Source organism: Hippocampus guttulatus, chromosome 15 (assembly GCF_054856545.1).
Source record: "Hippocampus guttulatus isolate MCC_2025c chromosome 15, RoL_Hgut_1.0, whole genome shotgun sequence".
Taxonomy (NCBI): domain Eukaryota; kingdom Metazoa; phylum Chordata; class Actinopteri; order Syngnathiformes; family Syngnathidae; genus Hippocampus; species Hippocampus guttulatus.
In genome coordinates, this window is record NC_141275.1 from 7,748,046 (window position 1) to 7,765,979 (window position 17,934).

Genomic DNA, 17,934 nt, shown 5'->3' on the forward strand with positions numbered 1-17,934 from the left:
TGTTTCTGTGTCATTAATTTTCCACAAACACAATATTAATCAGAATGCTGGGTTTCAACTCATGGGGGGTGCATACAACATACATTTGGACTTGCTTCTCCTGTATTGGGTTCCAGAGATAACACCTGCAACACTGTTCAGTGGGAGCATTTATTGCCTAAGATTTGCAGTCCTTTCCTGTAGTCGAAGATGTGTGGTTTGGCCACTTAATGGAAACGCTCGACCCATGTAACAGTTTTGGATTAAGCGTGTCGATTGGTCATGCCTCCCGAGTGGAGTGCAGGCGTGACCATTTGACCCACGACTGTATTGTCAAAATGCATACGAGTTGAGGAATAAGAGGGCCATTTACCATTCAAAACATCCATCCATCCATTTTCCGAACCGCTTGATCCTCACTAGGGTCGCGGGGGGTGCTGGAGCCTATCCCAGCCATCTCCGGGCAGTAGGCGGGGGACACCCTGAATCAGTTGCCAGCCAATCGCAGGGCACACAGAGACGAACAACCATCCACGCCCACACTCACACCTAGGGACAATTTAGAGCGTCCAATCAGCCTGACATGCATGTTTTTGGAATGTGGGAGGAAACCGGAGCACCCGGAGAAAACCCACGCAGGCCCGGGGAGAACATGCAAACTCCACACAGGGAGGCCGGAGCTGGAATCGAACCCGGTACCTCTGCACTGTGAAGCCGACGTGCTAACCACTGGACTACCGGGCCGCCCCCATTCAAAACAGTTGTTTTAAAAACGGGACTAATGTCAGATCAAAAATTATTATTCTATGGTGGTTATGTCTTTGTCCCTTAAATTAGGAGTCACAATGAACAGCTTGAAGCAAGCACACCTGCCTTATTTCAAGTCTTTGCAACCTGTCAAACTGCTACTCATGTTGTGAAATTCGCTGCTGCCATGGCTGCCGAAAGGTCAGAGATCAAAACATTGCTCACAACACAAGACAAAAAAACAAAACTAACATCTATCAGGGCAAAGGCTCGCAGCTCCAAAAAAAAAACCTCATAAATTGAGTCAATCTTAAATTGAATTTGAACTATATTTTGATTTTCCTCACGTTTCAAGTTTTTACATTTTTCAAACTGTTTTTTGCAAGTACAGTATTCATAGAGTACAATGAACTGTGATCTAAAGTTGATTCATGCATAGGCCGAACTGTTGGTTGTTAAAAAAAAAAGTTTAATGTTTAAGAGCAATGCTGCATACAACAGGAAAAGGGCACAAAACGACAAGGATTAAACAAAACAATTTCAGGCTATAGGTGCTGGTACCTGTGTGGTATATTATATGGTAAGCAAACCAGCAATTTATTCATGCCAATGAAAAATGGACCAGTTAAAATCACTTTTTTTAATGTCACTGCATTTTTAATGCAGTGTGCTGGGGTGGACAGGTGCTTGAAAATATGTGACTGCTTGTTAGAATTTGACTTTATGTACAATAATAATAATAATACATCAAAATGATTTTTGCAGCCAGTATGTTTTTTTGGGGGGGTATTGTGAAAAACATTTTAAATGTGGTTGTGCAAATGAAAAAAATAAAATGCAGAAGGCTACGGCTACAATTCGTGCCAGTGTGACCTGAAAAAAACAATTCTAAACGCTGAGTAGGAGGCTGAGCATGATTGGTGTTTATTTTTACTTTCAAATGTGTCTTCGCCCTCTTGTGAAAAGAACATCCTTCTACCTGCTTTAGAATTATAATATGATGTGAGCAATGAAACAATTCAATCTGCAGGCTAATTGAAGTTATGCATTTTTACTCTCCTACAAGAGTATTGGAACAATGACTTCAATTCCTTTCCATTTGAATTTGCATCAGCAATGAATATGAGTCAAAAGCTCAATATTATTGCTTTGTTTACTTATTTGAATGTGACAAACAACTTTGATGATACAGTAGCATCATCCAGCCATCCGTTTTGTATGCCACCTCTCCTGTTGTGGTGAGCTGAAGCCTATTCACCAGTCACATGATTGACTGGTCACCAGTCAATCATGGGGCATATTTTGACGCAGACAACTTTTCACACTTAGATTCACACAGCGGGATGTGAAAAAAATGCCGTCCAAGCAGAAGTCGGGCAAGTGAACTGATACAAGACCGCAACACCGAGTAAAAGTATTGGAACCAGTGGTGGGCAATGCATTTTTGATCTGGGCATTCAGTGGGGACATAAAGGTCCCATGCCATCAAAATCAATTCTTTCACAGTTTTCTGCTTTACATAGGTAGAATGAGAAATGACTTTGACATTTAGACAGTTTGACGACAGTATGCAATCGTATACCTGTTTGAAATGCAAATGGGAGCAAAACGAGACGGTCAAATTTAAGCGTCATTATTCAAGTGACTGCCCACTTAGTGGTTGCTGCACATCCACTCAGCCCGGGGGAAAAAAATGGCTGAGTGGCAAAGCTAAAGCTTGCATCAGCTGCCATTTTCGGAGGAGCTGAGGAATAAACTGATTCAATTTTATTCTTGGAGAAACTGCAAAGAATTTGGGAACTACAATGGACTGACTCAAAACGCGCAATTGTTAGGTTCACATGTGCTACTGCCGAAAAAAAAAATCATTTTCTGGGTTGACACAAGCCAGCAAGCAATTATGTTGGCAGACCTATCCTCAAATTGTCCAGTTTTTCTTTAGAAGACCGCCTGAAAATTATCTTTTAATAATGTCCAACATTCGTCCTCCCCCGTCACCCTTTGTGCACATCGCAAGTCTATTTATCTCAACCAGTCAGACAGAAAAACGTCGACATCACTCTCAGCTTTTGTGAACGCCAAGAATGGTCAAATATTTTTGGAGGGGTAGGGGGTTGCTGATAATATGGATGGGTCATGGGTCATCATTCCTGATTCTGAAGGCCCTTGGCCAATTATAACAATGACATAACACAGAGAAGCTGGAATCTGGACAGCCAAGAGAATTGCTCTGGAATGAAATTGAAAAATTATACAATTTCATTCATTCAGTTATAATTGTAGGTCAGTGCTTCTGATTGTGTTTAGGCCGGCAGAGAAGGTTTTGCAGGTCATGACTTCACGTCACTGGAAGAGACTTAAAAGAGATGACGTTGAATATGGCAATATTAGTTGCAAATAATTTGCTTGCATTAACCGGATCTGACACGTGAGTCATTGGCATCAAGAAACGTTTGGGGTGGGTGCAAAGCATAAATAAATTAGCCTCATTGTTCCAATACTTTTGGGGGAAGAGTGTAGTTGTCATCATAATTGTTCCTTCTTTCAGTCTTAGTCCCACAGCTAGCCACAATGCCCAAACAATTTCTTACGACTCCCTCCAGTCTCCCAGAATCCAATCCTTCTGCTTCTCCCCTCTAGCCAAAGTGTTGTCTTTGTCTGCCTGACCAACTCTCCACTCCTGACCGTCCTCCCCTTCCAATCCTTCTGTCTTGCCACATCCCTGCAGCCCCGAGGCCTGGCAAAGGATTTGCGCTGAGTCTAAAAAGAGAATCTATTCCCCATCTCGCCAGCCTTTGCTAGTTATCATAGCCTGCAAACATGCTGACTCTTTGGATAGGAGCCTTGAGGCCTTTAAGTAAGAGCCCATATTTGAACAACTAAATGCTACATTCACATTTAAATAGTCACTGAGCCATAGCATCATATTAAGAATGCACCACTGAAATCGAAAGCATATTGCTGGGTCAGCTGCATGAGATCTTTGATTAAATATCAAACCAAAAAATGTCATAGGCCATTTTGAGAGAATTGTGGTATGTTATTGGAATATTGGTCGGGTGATTCTTCTGGAAGAGATTCACTGCTGAAAAGAAATACCTTTTTAAATCGATTTCACCTAAGCACCAACAAGGGATTTTGTTGGACGTTATTGCAATTCCACTGTACTCCCCTTAAAGGGCCCGTTTAATTGAAGGCATACACATGGTTTATTCTTATCAGTCCATATGAACCCCTGCTCCCTTTTCTTGACGTTCCACCATGCATACAAATCATAAGGACTGTAAGGAGCCATTGTTTGGTCAAGAGTCGTTCACTTCTATTTGGAAGCCCACCTTTATTTCCATGAAACGGACTCTTATAATGCATACTGTGTTTGATGTATGTGTCTACTTGCAGGGGAAAAAAAAATATGATGCACACTAAAACTCGAATGAAATGAGGAGATGCAGCTGTACGACAGAAAAAAAAAAGAGCGGTTGAGATACCCAGAGATGAACAGAAAACATTTTGAAGCCCTTTAACTATATTATTGGCACAGTGCACGTAGCACTTACCGACACTCTAAAAGCATTTTCTCCATATCTGGCATGTACGCATTAAAAAGGATGATCAGTTGCGTGATTTCCAGCAGGGATTTTGTTTGCCAGAAAAGTGGTTTACGCGGTGGAAAGCAGAGAGCCGTAGTATCGATCCAGGCAGACAGGTCTGGCCGAGGCAGACCTGTTCTGCTGTCTCAGTGCTTTCCTGACTTGAACAAGAGATGCACGTGGGGGTGGGGGTGGGGGTGTTCGATTACATGCGCAGCATACAGAGTCGTCTTTCTGTTGTCGATCGGCGGTAAGTCGTCATTAGTAATCTGATCTTTAGAAGAAAGAATTTAATGGTCCCCTAACTGTATTTACAATCCATTCAATTTGATAAAGGGTGTGATCTGGAATGAATTAGTATTTGCTGCCCCGTTCCTCCCCGAGCCATTGATTTCAAGATTCCATCGGCACTCTCATTCATGCATTTAGTGTTTTATTCTTCCATCAAATCTCATCAGCATGTAACGAGGAAATAGTGACTGTCACAAAGTATAATTGCGATGCTCCTTTTTATTCTACCCCCTCCAACCCCCCCAGCGTAGAGACTTTAAGGATTAATTTTCCGCTAAATCACAGTCATATTTCCTTCCTTTTCTGCTTTGTTGAACTTCAAAATCTGTGGAAAAGTATGCTGATATGTGGATTTAGAATCTCACTGTAGTTTGTGGGTTGAACATTGGCATCTGAAGATTTTTTTGAAGCAAGATATACGTAAGATATGCAACACATGGATGTTGCGCCGTGTTACGAGAACTAGTGCTGTTTTGAGTAGAACCAATTAGCTGTACAAGAAATCAATCATGAATAAATAATAAGATCGGAAACATTACTTCCATAAAGGAAGGATAAATCATTCACTTCACTCGGCAGACTGAAATCACTTGGTTTTGGGCGTGTGGCTCTGTCTCGAGTAAATGCAGAATGCAACTTTCATTACCGTGACAATTAGGGGTGATCGGGGAGGTTGGCCAGGGAGTGCGAAGAAGTGATAGCTAATCGGTGTTGCTAACATAGCGAATTTAAAACCGACAAACTTCTTTGACTTCTTCAGCAACTATTTTTCCATAGCATCATTTAGCAACGGATGTACCCCCCTTTTCAGGTATTATTGGGGACTTCGGGAGACTCTGAGACTCCTTGCACTCATCAGCACCCAGTCGGCAAATTAATCACGCTTGTGTGAAGCCACCACTTTGTAATTAAACCATAACTCCTCCCATACAGGTAGCCCTCCCCCCCATAAAATTTGGATTCAATTCACTCGTGGATGTGCCTCTTCATCAGCCGGCGAATTCCACTTTGTCAATTTGTGTGCGGCTCTGCGCACCAGCAAACACAAATATCCCCCTTCATGCTTTGACAACTTAGCCGAATATATGTGTATGTGCTAGCTATCCGATGCTAATACTGTCTCTCTGCTAACTCTGCTTCGTTTCTGCCATGACATGATCATGCGTACATATATGGTAGTTTCCATTTACTAAAGTACGCTTCTTGCAATGATCTGTATTTCTACTGCTGTTTATACACGAAAACAAACCATGTCATCAAGCATAATTCCCTCGAGAGAGTAATGTTCAGCAATATTCCCAAATACATCATGTGGTCAAAGGTATTGCGACACACTCCTTCAGTTTGCCAAATGAAGTCATCAATCACTAGTTGGGTAAGGCCTCTTAGTTTCAACCTAAAAAAAATCTTGCAGAAAGTCGTTGTAGAACAATATGAGTTGTTACAGCCACCAAGGGTACAACAACTTGATATTGTGTTCTGTTTGCAATTCCTGTAGGTGCAATGGCGAGGTGTACCAATACTTTTCTCTATATGCTCTTTTTCATCTGTAAGTGCAAGCGTACAACCTGTTGTGTCTCTCGGTGGAGCACACAAACAAAAGGATAAGCGTAGCTGTTTAAAAAAAATCAAATAAATCACGCATCTACTGTATGTCTCTGTTTTGTAGCATCCCCATCGGCGAGTGACCTTCTCCACCAACAACCCTGTGCAGGACCTGCAGGATGCCTCCCAGCACAGTTACTATGACAGCGGTTTGGAAGAATCAGAGACACCCAGCAGCAAGTCATCGTCTGGCCCACGCATCGGACCCTTGACCCTGCCTGAAGACCACTATGAGAGAACAACTCCAGATGGCAGTATTGGAGAGAGCGAACACCCTGAAAACGGTACATTGATAATTCATTCTTGACCCTATGAATATGTGTTTAAATGCAAATTGTCCATTAGGGGTTTTGCTGGTGCATGTTTTGGAGACATTTGGGTGAGGTTAGTTTTTTTTGCTGCCTGGATATTTGAAGGGTTGAAATGTTGTGGCACCATCGATGTTAAGTTAGCACGTTAGTTGAAACTCTTGGTGATTCTTACATTTTTTTTAGCTGTTTTCTTGACCATTTTTGAACACACATAGTATTAAAATTGGACTTAGTCAGGTCTCTCTCCCCTTCATCAGGCCCTCTGTCAGGCATTTTATATAATGATCCTGCTTCACAATAGTGCTAATTAAAAAGCCAAATCATAGAGCATTTGTTCTCGAAATCAATTCACCATGACATCTGTGCAGATGATACTGTTCTCATAATCAACAGACTCATGCTTCTTGGACCCCAAATCCATATTTAGTGCCCAAATGGAAAATTCATTCAGCATCTGTCGTTGTTAAAAGATAGTCATAGTCAAAGCTTTAACTGCCATTTTATGAATTGACTGTCTTAAAAAAAAAAAAAAAAAAAAACATGGCCTTGCATGACTCTCCAGAGCAGGCATTTTTTATGTGGTTGTGTCACACCAGACCACAGACAATTTTTCATTCCATTTTTATTTGTGGTTCCACCTAAAAATTACAGTCCAGTCACTTTGAGTGACAGGAGATAGATGGCAATTTGAATTCCATATAAGGCCAATTACTTTTGCCCTTTTTTTGAAATAGCGAGCAATGCTATACAATAAGACACATGACAATATTTAACAATATCTTTATCTCGACTTTTAAGACGAGCTACCATTACTGTCAAAACAATAAGTAATGAATACACTCATAAATAAGATGAATCAAAATTCAATTACTGTGAATTAATTAAACAAAATAGGGCCAAATGAAGCATGCTTTTTGTGAAGATTATTATTTATCAAGAGAAATCTCCTGACAAATTAGCAAATAAATTATACTTAAATTGTAGATAATTAACTATAAATTAAATCGGAAAAAAATTAGACTTGTGTCACTGTGAATACCCGAATGGCAAATTCCAACATTATTTACCGTAAATATATACTTTGTGTACGTATCTCTATATATGTCTGTTGTTTTGAACATTACCGTAACTAATTTATCTCAAGAATGCCACTAAATTAGAAAACATCTCAATAAAGTACAATTTGTTCTTATTACATCTTCCATATAATCTGTTTTTCTCTAACTTCTTATTTTCGTTTCTATTTTTGCTCCTGTTTTGCCCATCTGCAGAATGCAGGTTTTAGTCAGACAGGGCCCTCTTTGTTGTCAGCAGCAGGAGAGCCTGACTGTGAATGGAGATGGAGCCGTTACAGAATGAAAAGATGGCACAAGATGTGTGAGATGTTAGATTGTGACAGGAAGTGGGGACTAAGAGTCTCTGACATGCAAACCCATCGGGCATGCACATAGGACAGGGGGGATGTTATGATGAGCCGCTAACCAAGGATAGACCCAATTAAAAAGTGATTCCCACTTCAGGGAGATAACCTAGAGCCCAGATAAAAGGAAGGTTTAGACAGAAAAATCAAAAGAGACAGCTGAAATTCTCCCCAGCTCCACCTGAATAGTGACATGAAGTTCTTTTTAAGCTTTTGAATGGCAGGGTGACAGGCTGCACTGGTGCAGGGTTGTGTTCATCACAGTGGAGATGACTGGCAGGCATAAAATGAGGCGGGGAGCATGATGTGTCACTCTATTAAAGTAAAATCAAATGCAATACGAACCTCAAACTCTCTCCCTTTGCATCTGTGAGCCCGGCGAATATCGACAGGTATGCCGATTCCGTCATACAAGTGGAACTTTAACAGTAGCTAACCTATTTATGTAGAGTGAATCATATGCAATGCAAATGTCTGACATCAGTCAAAGCTAAACATTTACTGTAGGTCTTGGAATTGTGTCTAATATTCACTCAAAAACTCTGCAAGGGTCTGTTTCAACCCCCCTGATTTTTGTGTCCCGATGATCCGAGGAGCAAAGTTGCCGCACGTTTATGCCCCTGGTAGGGTCACCGGGGCAGACGGGTCCATTGGGAGAGACCTGTTTGCAGAACTTCCTTTGAAGAAAACCGAAAATGAATTGTGTCTTCCCTTGCCTGGACGCAGGTCACCAGAGCCTTCCTCTGGGTAGCCTCCCTTCGCCTGCTTAGGTGAGCAATGTTTGGGAGGAATGCCGACCCCTGATCTGAACCTGGCAAGTGCTTTTATTGCTGGACTTCTGTGCTGATCATGGATTGTCCATAATACAATACCATCTTCAAGCATAAGAATGTCCATGTGTGCACCCGTCAGCAGGAAATGCAAAGCCGCAGTTTGATGTGGTCGTGCCGTTGGACATGGGGTTGTACGTCTTAGACATTGAGGCAAAGAAAGGGGTGGACCTGTCAACTGATCACCACCTTGGTTGAGTGTTGGTGCAATGGTAGGGGAGGATGTCGGTCAGGCCTGCCTGACCCAAACGTATTGTGGAGGTCTGCTGGGAATGTCTGTCAGATTCCCCTGTCAAAATGAATTCCAACTCTCACTTCCAACAGAACCACATCCCAGGGGAAGCAGGGGACACTCAGTCTGAGTGTGGCATGTTTCGTGCCTCCATTGTTGAGGAAGCCAACCTGAGCTATAAGTTCAAGGTGGTTTGTGCCTATCGTGGTGGTAATCCATGAACCCGTTTGTAGACACCGATACTGAGGGATGTTCTGAAGCTTAAAAAGTAGTCCTATCTGGCTTTTTGGCCTGTGGGACTCTGGAAGCAGCTGATAGGAATCGGCGGGTCAAGAGCAATGAGGCTTCAGTCGTCGCTGACACAAAATACTCGGGCTGGAAGTTCAGTGAGGCCAACTCTGGCTTAGGGACTCTGGGCCATCATATTGTGTCTCAGAAGAGTACGTGTGTGTGTGTGTATTTTATATATACAGTATATACACATATATATATATGGGAAAGAATGAACGTTATTCTGTCAAATCCAAATGTTTTCAGTGCTATACAGCATAATATGAAATGATTGCACTCACTTTTCCAATATTTTTGAAGGAGTGGTGTTTATATAAGGGAGAGGAAGGGAGGGTTGTCATAGCTCAACCTCAAACCGCCAAATCATGATTGCATTGATACTTTTCTAGGGTTGGGCATCATTTGAATGTGGATGATTCTGGTTCCAGCTTTTTGATTGGATGGCCTAATTTACTCAGCATCGCTTTGGAGATTCCACCACACAAGCAACAGCGGGGAACGATCTGGTCAAAACGGTTATATATGTCATGGCTGACCATCAGTTGCACGTTTAGCTGCGCGTTGGTCATTCTTTACTTCTTGTTTCTATTACCTTCTGTTTAAGTCTTCAACTTGGAACACTGGGCTTAAGTGTTGCTTTTCTTTATAAAGAAAAAAATGCATTTGAGGCAGACAAAAGAAAGATGGAACATATAGATAATTCTACATAAATATATAGAGAATATGTTTACGTACATTTATATGCATTTATATTCTGTGTATATTATAAGCTAAATATTAGCTGGGGATTTGCATTTGTACTGTTTAAGTTCTAGTTTAACTTGGCTCGATGTTGGCATTAGACATACTAATAGATTCGGACTTTGGTGCGGTCGGTGTGGTGCAAAGATGAGCGTAGAAGCCGATCGTAAGAGGCAGTTGAGGCAGGAGGTATTTTATCATATTTGAAGTGCAACCTTCTTTGATATTTAACGACATGTTGAAGTTCAACAAAGTGCAGCCACACTTTGCACACAACCGAGATGGGCCGGCCAACCCCCGCGAAGGGTGTTCGCCGCCAACGCGCGGTCCCAGCTAAACGCTGCAGCTGGGGAGATCCGCGTAAAGGGCTAAGAGTGGATGCCGCGGGCGCCCAGCAGGAGGGAAGAGGAGCGGCCCATGGCGACGGCCTCTGTAAATGCATAACTCCGCTGACCGACTTTGGCCGAATTGCTGCGCACATTGCCGTGGCTTAGGCGGCGGCGAACACACATTTCTTTTTGGTCGCTTGCATGTGAAGATACTTCCGATTTGTATGTTTTTTTTCGCTCGCCATCCTGGGTGATAGCATTTGAGTATTTAGTCATATAAGAGATCATTTTAGACAGACCAGTCATAAGTCATATTACTTTGTAAATAGGCATTGGTTATTTTGCCATGACCGGCAAGTCTTCTGCTTGCGTAATTTTGCCGTGAACAGCTCTGATTGGTCAGTCGCCAGAGTGAGGAATTCGGAGCCTGCTGTGAATCGTCTCTTTTACCGCGTATACAGTAGCTTGGTTGTGAAGAGCATTTTGTCTGCCGGAAAAAAAAAATAGCAACATCCACAGATGGAGGAATTTTGATATGGACGCTTGCCTCGCGTGCGGTCTCACTGTCACTTCCTCCATGCGGACTCATTGCCATGTGGGATACCAAGTAGGATGAGATTAAATGGCATGAATGCCATTTGCATGATAATGAGGTTCTTTAGAAATGCTGTCTGATTTTCCAGCCTCAGATCTCTCAGAGGATGCATGTAGCGTCAAATGTTTTTTTTCTTTTTGAACTCCTGTCAGGGATTTTCTTCTGCTTTTAATGACTACTATACTCATATCATGCAGGGATCAACCTTTTCAGCCTTTATTGCCCCTTCCTGGCAACAATCTGTGATGTGTTTATATGAGAATAATGAGCAAAATATGTAAGCATGGAGATAAAGAGTTCTGGAGGAAGACAATGCAGTGAGCAAATGTCACCTTAATGGGGCTTTTTGGCCTGTGAGTCACAGTTTGGGTCCCTGCCTGGTGCCATAATCTGACACTAATGCATAGATGCAGGTGTCGTCGTCCAGGTGTCATGTCGTTTTTCTAGCTAATACTAGAGTGGGCTACGCCTGTCCGGACCAACCGCTGGATCTGCTACCAGAAATGAAAAGCCATCTGATTTTTTTCATTTTTTGGTAAGCGGCGTCTACGGGAAAGAAGCCCCATCAAGTGGTCCCCTGTGGCAAGTTGTCTTGAGTAATACGCCTATAATTCTGACATCATACTAGCATGTGCATTGTGCTGCTGCTGTTTGTTGCCGCTCGCTTGTTTGTAATTTTACTGCCGAGCAAATAGGTCACTGGAAGATCCTAACTGGAGCAGAATTAAACTTTCTAACCTGGATTAGTCTTTGATACCAGAGACAGACAATGTCTTATCAACCCCCTATTGTGGCAGGGGCCTTTAAGAAACATTGCATCTGGGTCCGAATTGGAAACATTGATGTGGAAAGTCATCACAATATTCATAAATTTATGTATATTATTTTTTTTAAAGATCTTGCTTGGATGATCACAAACAGTTCAACTACACACCAAAAATTTGGTCCTGACTGTAGTTAACCGTAATTATCGTGTCACAGCAGAAAGGCCAAACCTCTGAATGGGGTAATATGTGACACAGACTATTAACTGAAGCAAATTATAAAATTGGTCTGATTTTAAATATGAGCTGACACCTAATAGAGTAGTGGAGATTGCAGCCACATGTGAACTTTAGAAAGAACCGGAATAGAATCCTCATTATCTCAATAAATCTACCCCCTCCAATTACATTTCACCATCTTGTGATTTCTCTGTAGTTTCATCATTCTGTCCTGCTGACGTGAATAACAACGGTGATGATCATATTTTTCAATGAAAAATTTATATCTATATTTTTTACTTTGATTCTATCTAGGACGTTTTTGTGAAAATGCTGATAAAATACGCACAGTACATGAATGCAATGATGTTGAAAAAAATACGAGCAAAAGAAAGGGATAAAAAAAGATAAGAAAACCTTTATTTGTCACACAATGGAGAAGTACCTTGACTTAAATTATGATGTACTGCACACGGGCTTTTACCAACACATGAATGACATTGGTCAAATGATAAAACCTCTGATTAGTTTCCTAAATAACTATGAAAAATGATATACTAATAAAAAAAAAAAGTACAGCAGACATTAGGCTACATGTGGTTTTAACACCACAGTCATGCTCAAATTTTCTGGGTTTTGCACTGAGCTAACAACATGAGTGAGTGGTGCCTGAGTCAGTCTCCCCGAGCTTTGCACGTCCTCATCAGCGGCGGTTCGTCAATAGACGGTGCCCCCCGTCCTAGCTGAGTCACTTTAGAAGGGGCAAAAATTAAACAATGAAAATGAAATATTACGATGAAATATCCTTGTATTTGGATTTCTGTTTCTTGTCTTTTATAGATGAGCAGGATACATTTTTTGCAGTTATTTGTGCTGAGTGACATTAAATTCTCTCTGGGGTCTCGCACGATGTACTTCCGGTTTGGATTGTCATCTCTCGCCACATACACGTACGCGGGTTTCAAAGTTCAGTACCATACCATTTATTGATGCAGCATTCATGATTACATATAGCATGAAAGAAAACTTTACAAATTCTCGCTGGGAAACCCTGTGATTAAAACAGTGGTTGCTACGAGCCCTATTTTCGTGTTCAGCACAAGTCTAGCGCAAAGCGCAGCGGAACTGTGCACATGAGTGGAGTTTTTTTCTTTTGGTATTTTTGTAGATAGGTGCGTTTGCACTGTTGTGGGAATCAACATAACTTGCTTTCGGGCCAATGGACGCAGCTCCTCCCATTCCTTATAAATTCAGAGCAAGCGAGACGCTGAGTCTTTGACTTGACGGAAAGGGAAACGGACTCGCTGTAGTCCAAGAAGGAGATCCAAAGTACATTCGCGGTCTACGGTGTACATATGTCACCCACCTGCACACTGTGCCAGGGGCCCAGAGGGGTGTTTTAAAAACATGTAATAAAAATGATATAAACACTAATGCATTCAATGAATTGATTCTTCAGTGATTCAGAGGGCTTCAGTGCACGCTCCTGTCTGATTTATGAATGAAATGATGACATATCGGCGGGACGCAGAATCTGTTTGCCTGCACCTCGATCAAATTCACCACAACCATTCACCATAACTTAGACCTGCTTTGAGCCGGTCCAAAGTCTCGTCTAATTTCAGTCACCAAATTGTCAGGTGCGCTGGGGGCCTGTAAAAAAAATAAAATAAAAAAAATGCCCTCGGTGTGCAAGAACATCCAGCAAGGCGCAGCGTGGTCTGCCAAATTGACTGCCCGAGGAGGGGTCTTGTTAAGTGTCACCGCATATGTGATTTGCGGATGAGGTTCGAGTGCTACGCATCTTGGAGGCAATGCTAGTGAAGGGGGGGGGGGGGGGGGGCAGACCCACTTCAACCTCAGTTTGTCAAGCGGTTCAGGCAGGCATCAGAGAAAAGCCCCAAGGGGTCATCCCGCCACACTGCGTTGTTGGCTACCAAGAGCTGCTGAAACTCCCTCTCACTAGTGTTCTGACCCTTAATGATGGATAGAACCCGAGGGACTGGATTCACACTGTATTGCTCTGACATGAATTCCCTAATTTTCAAGTGGGTTACAGAAGACTGGAGTGTCTTCAGTCAATTGAGGATATTGCCACATCCACCGTAGTTCACCGTCCAAACGCAATCAGGAATGTACACACCGTCATAAGTAATGGCACCGCAGTATGGTTCTGTTCATTTTCCTCAGAGATTAAAATAACCTTCCTGTGAAAGGATCAATTCCTAATTTACTGTACACTGTTCATATATCGATATTCAACATGCCTTCAGCAATATGACATGAGTTTGACCCCCACAGCCTTGGTGCTATTCATGCATGTTTTGTATCCAGGGCGCCTTGACTTTTATTCCATTGTGCGGGGAAAACAAAATGTGACAATTCTCTTTTGAATAGTGTCAAATCTCACGAATCCCTTTGCCGTCGTTTGGAACTTGTTTCTTTCAGAGCACACTTTTTTGCTTGAGTTGTCCCCGAAGAGCTCTTGTTCTTCAAGTATCCTGACAGAAATTTTCTATAATGAAACTTTCCTCCCAAGCCAGCTTTCTACTGACTGTCTGCTTTAATTAGGCAGTCGACTCCACACCAGTGGAATATTGTCACTGATTTGTGAGGGTTTCTGTCGGAGACTCTTGTAGCTCTTGCAATTCATCGGTGAAAACCAGGGGTCTATTGCACTTGAAGCAATATATTGCAAGGCATCTACACTTGTCACTCATCTTGATGATAATAATAATAATAATAATAGATTTTATTTATAAGCGCCTTTCAAGACACCCAAGGACACTTTACAATAACAAAAAACACAAAACAATACGGGTTGAGCAGCGGCAGCCAAAAGATGAGCTATTTTCTTTGAAACTGTGTCTGGCAGGAAAATGAGGTAGCCATCATACACAGACACTGAAGAACAGATGGCAGGTACAGCCATAAAAAAGACTGATGTTTACTCATGTGCCTTTGTTTCATAGATTTTTTGGGGAGGGCTGGCGGGGTGTACTTCCTAATTTTCCAAATGCATATATTCATTTGAATATACTAATCTCCCAGATGTGTAGATGTATTCAAATACCAACAACAACATTATTTGTATAGAAAAAATATCTACAATATTGAAATGACATGATTATGGGCAAACGCAGACTCATACAGTGTGCATGACCAAATGTATGCCTATATTTATTAATGTTTTATTTCAGTCCCAGCAAAAGCATTGCTGCATTTCTGTCGCTTAATATTGGGACAAAAGTGCAGGCGTTATAATTTGGTCAATCCTTCAAATTGTTTTTTTTCCTCAAAATATATTTTTTAAACGTATTCATTGATGGCAGTTTAAAGGAGGTGAGGACTCTGATTCACGATACATGCAGTGCGTGCAGCTGTGGTGAATGTTGTGGCTCCCACTGATGCTCATGTTGCTGAAAAATTATCCGTCCGGCCATCCATCATCCATACATTCATCCATCGGGGAGCATTCCAAGGTGGAATCATTGGTTTGGTACCATATAAAGTAAAAAAAAAAATCCAAAACAAGACTCTGTGAAGGCATTCTCCAAATCCTCAAAGCGTATGCAGACTGGTAATACAAACTCCCATGTAGGTCTGGTGTATAATGCAATTCAGTTCCTGTGACGACACCTTGCTTGCCTTGAACCGTTTCTGAGAGAAACAATCAATGAGGATTGGCCGAGTTGCGATTGTGTTCTTTTGCCATTTCAATTGGACTTTCATGTGTGTTATGTCGGAAATCTGATACACACAAGGCATGGGCCTGTATTAGATTCTGACTATAAAACCTTCTCCGACTTGTATTCCATTCAAACGACTGTGTAGCTTGCGCGATCCTACGATGTATCATACTGTTGCGATCAAAGATAGAATTAACCGAGGGATGCACGACGATCAATATGAGGGAGGGGGGGGGGGAGGGGGAGAACAAACGGTTCATGGAAGACATGTCAACACGATCAATGATTGAATGATAGGCAGAGCTGGGAATAGCTTCTTTTTTTTTCCCCTGTAGAATCCTAGAATTGACATTTTTGACAGCATATCTGCTGACGTTGATTTCTTTATTCCTGTTCTGTTTTTATGTCAATGACAAATGTGCATGCGTGAGCGTGACATGCAAGCACTATGTGGGAGGAAATGAACATTACCCCATTGCAACTTCAGTCGAAAAATCAATTTCTGTATACCGAAGGTAGAACGTTTTCTTCAAAGTGAAAAAAAAACATTAGCAGGAGGCCCAAATATTTGGAGTTACTTGACTGTTGCACATTAAGGCATCATGGATTCACTGGGGCCTTAAGGTGATGCCACAATGGCACACGGGTCAATAGAGTGAAAACATAAAACGTCTGAAACCGTCAAATGCTTCAGAGGCTGAGACCATTAAAGAGAAACTGCAAGAAAAAAAAAATCATCGGATAGAGATAGGAATAGACGCTCTTCGTCTCTCCAAGTAAATGTCACATTCATCAGCAAAGGTTCGGGTGGTTAAACACTCCGTTGAACAATCACGGCAATATTTCGCAGGAATAAACCGCTCAAAAAGTATGGTTTTGGTTTTATTCAGCTGCAGCTTGAGGTCCAACATCAGTGCTGTCAAAAGGCCCAAAAAAAAAAAAACAAGCCGTGTTTTGCACAAGCAATCTGTACGAGGGTGCAGGTGGTAAAATAATTATGTAAAATGATATTCACATTTTAAATAACAGAAGTAGTAGAATTGAGATTTTCCCACAGTGTATACGGCATACAAATGTTTTTATTTTACATTTAGCCTACTTCAGGTAAGATCAAAAGCCTTTTATGATTTCTTTCTATGTCGATTCTCAATGTTTTATGATATATAATGACATTTATGAGAGCTACTCAACATTATCAAATGATTAACTGCCATATCTCGTCAAGAGGAAGCAGGGAGAGCATATGATAGTGTACTTACATTTTTTATAAAGAATGCGGTGAATATTTCTTTTTCCTTATTTTTGTTTCTTTTAATTCATGAACATCGACATGGCTACCTGTTTCTTAGGACCTCAACATGACTGGAATTCCCACGCTGCAAAAAAATGAGGTATAGCTATTTCCACCAACATTTTGAAGCAACTTCAATTTTGTTCGTGATCAGTACATAGCTGCGATGAATCAAAAAAATATCAGTTTCGTTGAACAATTTCAAGATGTCTAAGTGTTGTTTTTCTTTTATTGATCTAGTTTCAATGTAGCTTCAGTTTAATGACGCTTCATTCAAATACTGAATGACTCCTGACTGTGCTCACATTTTCCAAGTGGCTTGTCCAAAACTAGTGTTGCCCAACACATCACATATCACCTCCTCAATTGGAGTAGCCAGTGCATAGCGTGATCTGTCAGAAGGTGATAAGACTGTCAAACGCAACCACTCACAAAGCAGTCTTCAAAAATAAGGTCGTCTTAGGCAAAATTGTGCATGTCGGAAGAACTGACAGAAGTTGTCCCGTCACTCGGCGAACCATCCACAAGCAGCTCTTCCTGACATGCCGCTGGCCTCCATGTCCGCTCATCAGGCGCTTGTCAGCATGTGGCCTTACCTGCGAAGGGAGTCGAACACTTCAAACTTCCATCCGTGAAGTGAAGGCGAACAATCCCTTTTATCAATCCCTGATGAGGAGCTACTCTAGATGGAGTCAGAATCCACAAGCTAGCACCATTAAATTAGCCAATTTTCAAAGTGGTATTTCATCCCTATAGTACAAATTGGGATTTATGTATATATATATATATATTTATATATTATAATTTAAAAATAGATTCTACCTAGAAAAGCTGTCACAGCCAGATGAGGTTTTGTATTTGAGCAGCTGTACACAAAGCATGTTTTTGAATAAATGCATACAATTATCTGCAGTGTAACAGGACAGCATTATAACACATGGCTGATTGACTTTCAAGTTGAGGCGACAATCTCTTTGACCGAAAATATTCTAATCACGTATGCAAGACGA

General features: G+C 41.5%; 1 protein-coding gene across 1 annotated transcript in view; it reads left to right on the top strand.

The window, feature by feature from the left end:
- pcdh1a (protocadherin 1a) overlaps positions 1 to 17,934 on the top strand; it is a 66,433-nt gene that overhangs the window by 38,275 nt on the left and 10,224 nt on the right. Inside the window, exon 3 of the mRNA XM_086131919.1 lies at positions 6,277 to 6,496. Within this exon, the coding sequence (XP_085988045.1) occupies positions 6,277 to 6,496 (220 nt within the window). The remainder of the gene's footprint in view (positions 1 to 6,276; positions 6,497 to 17,934) is intronic.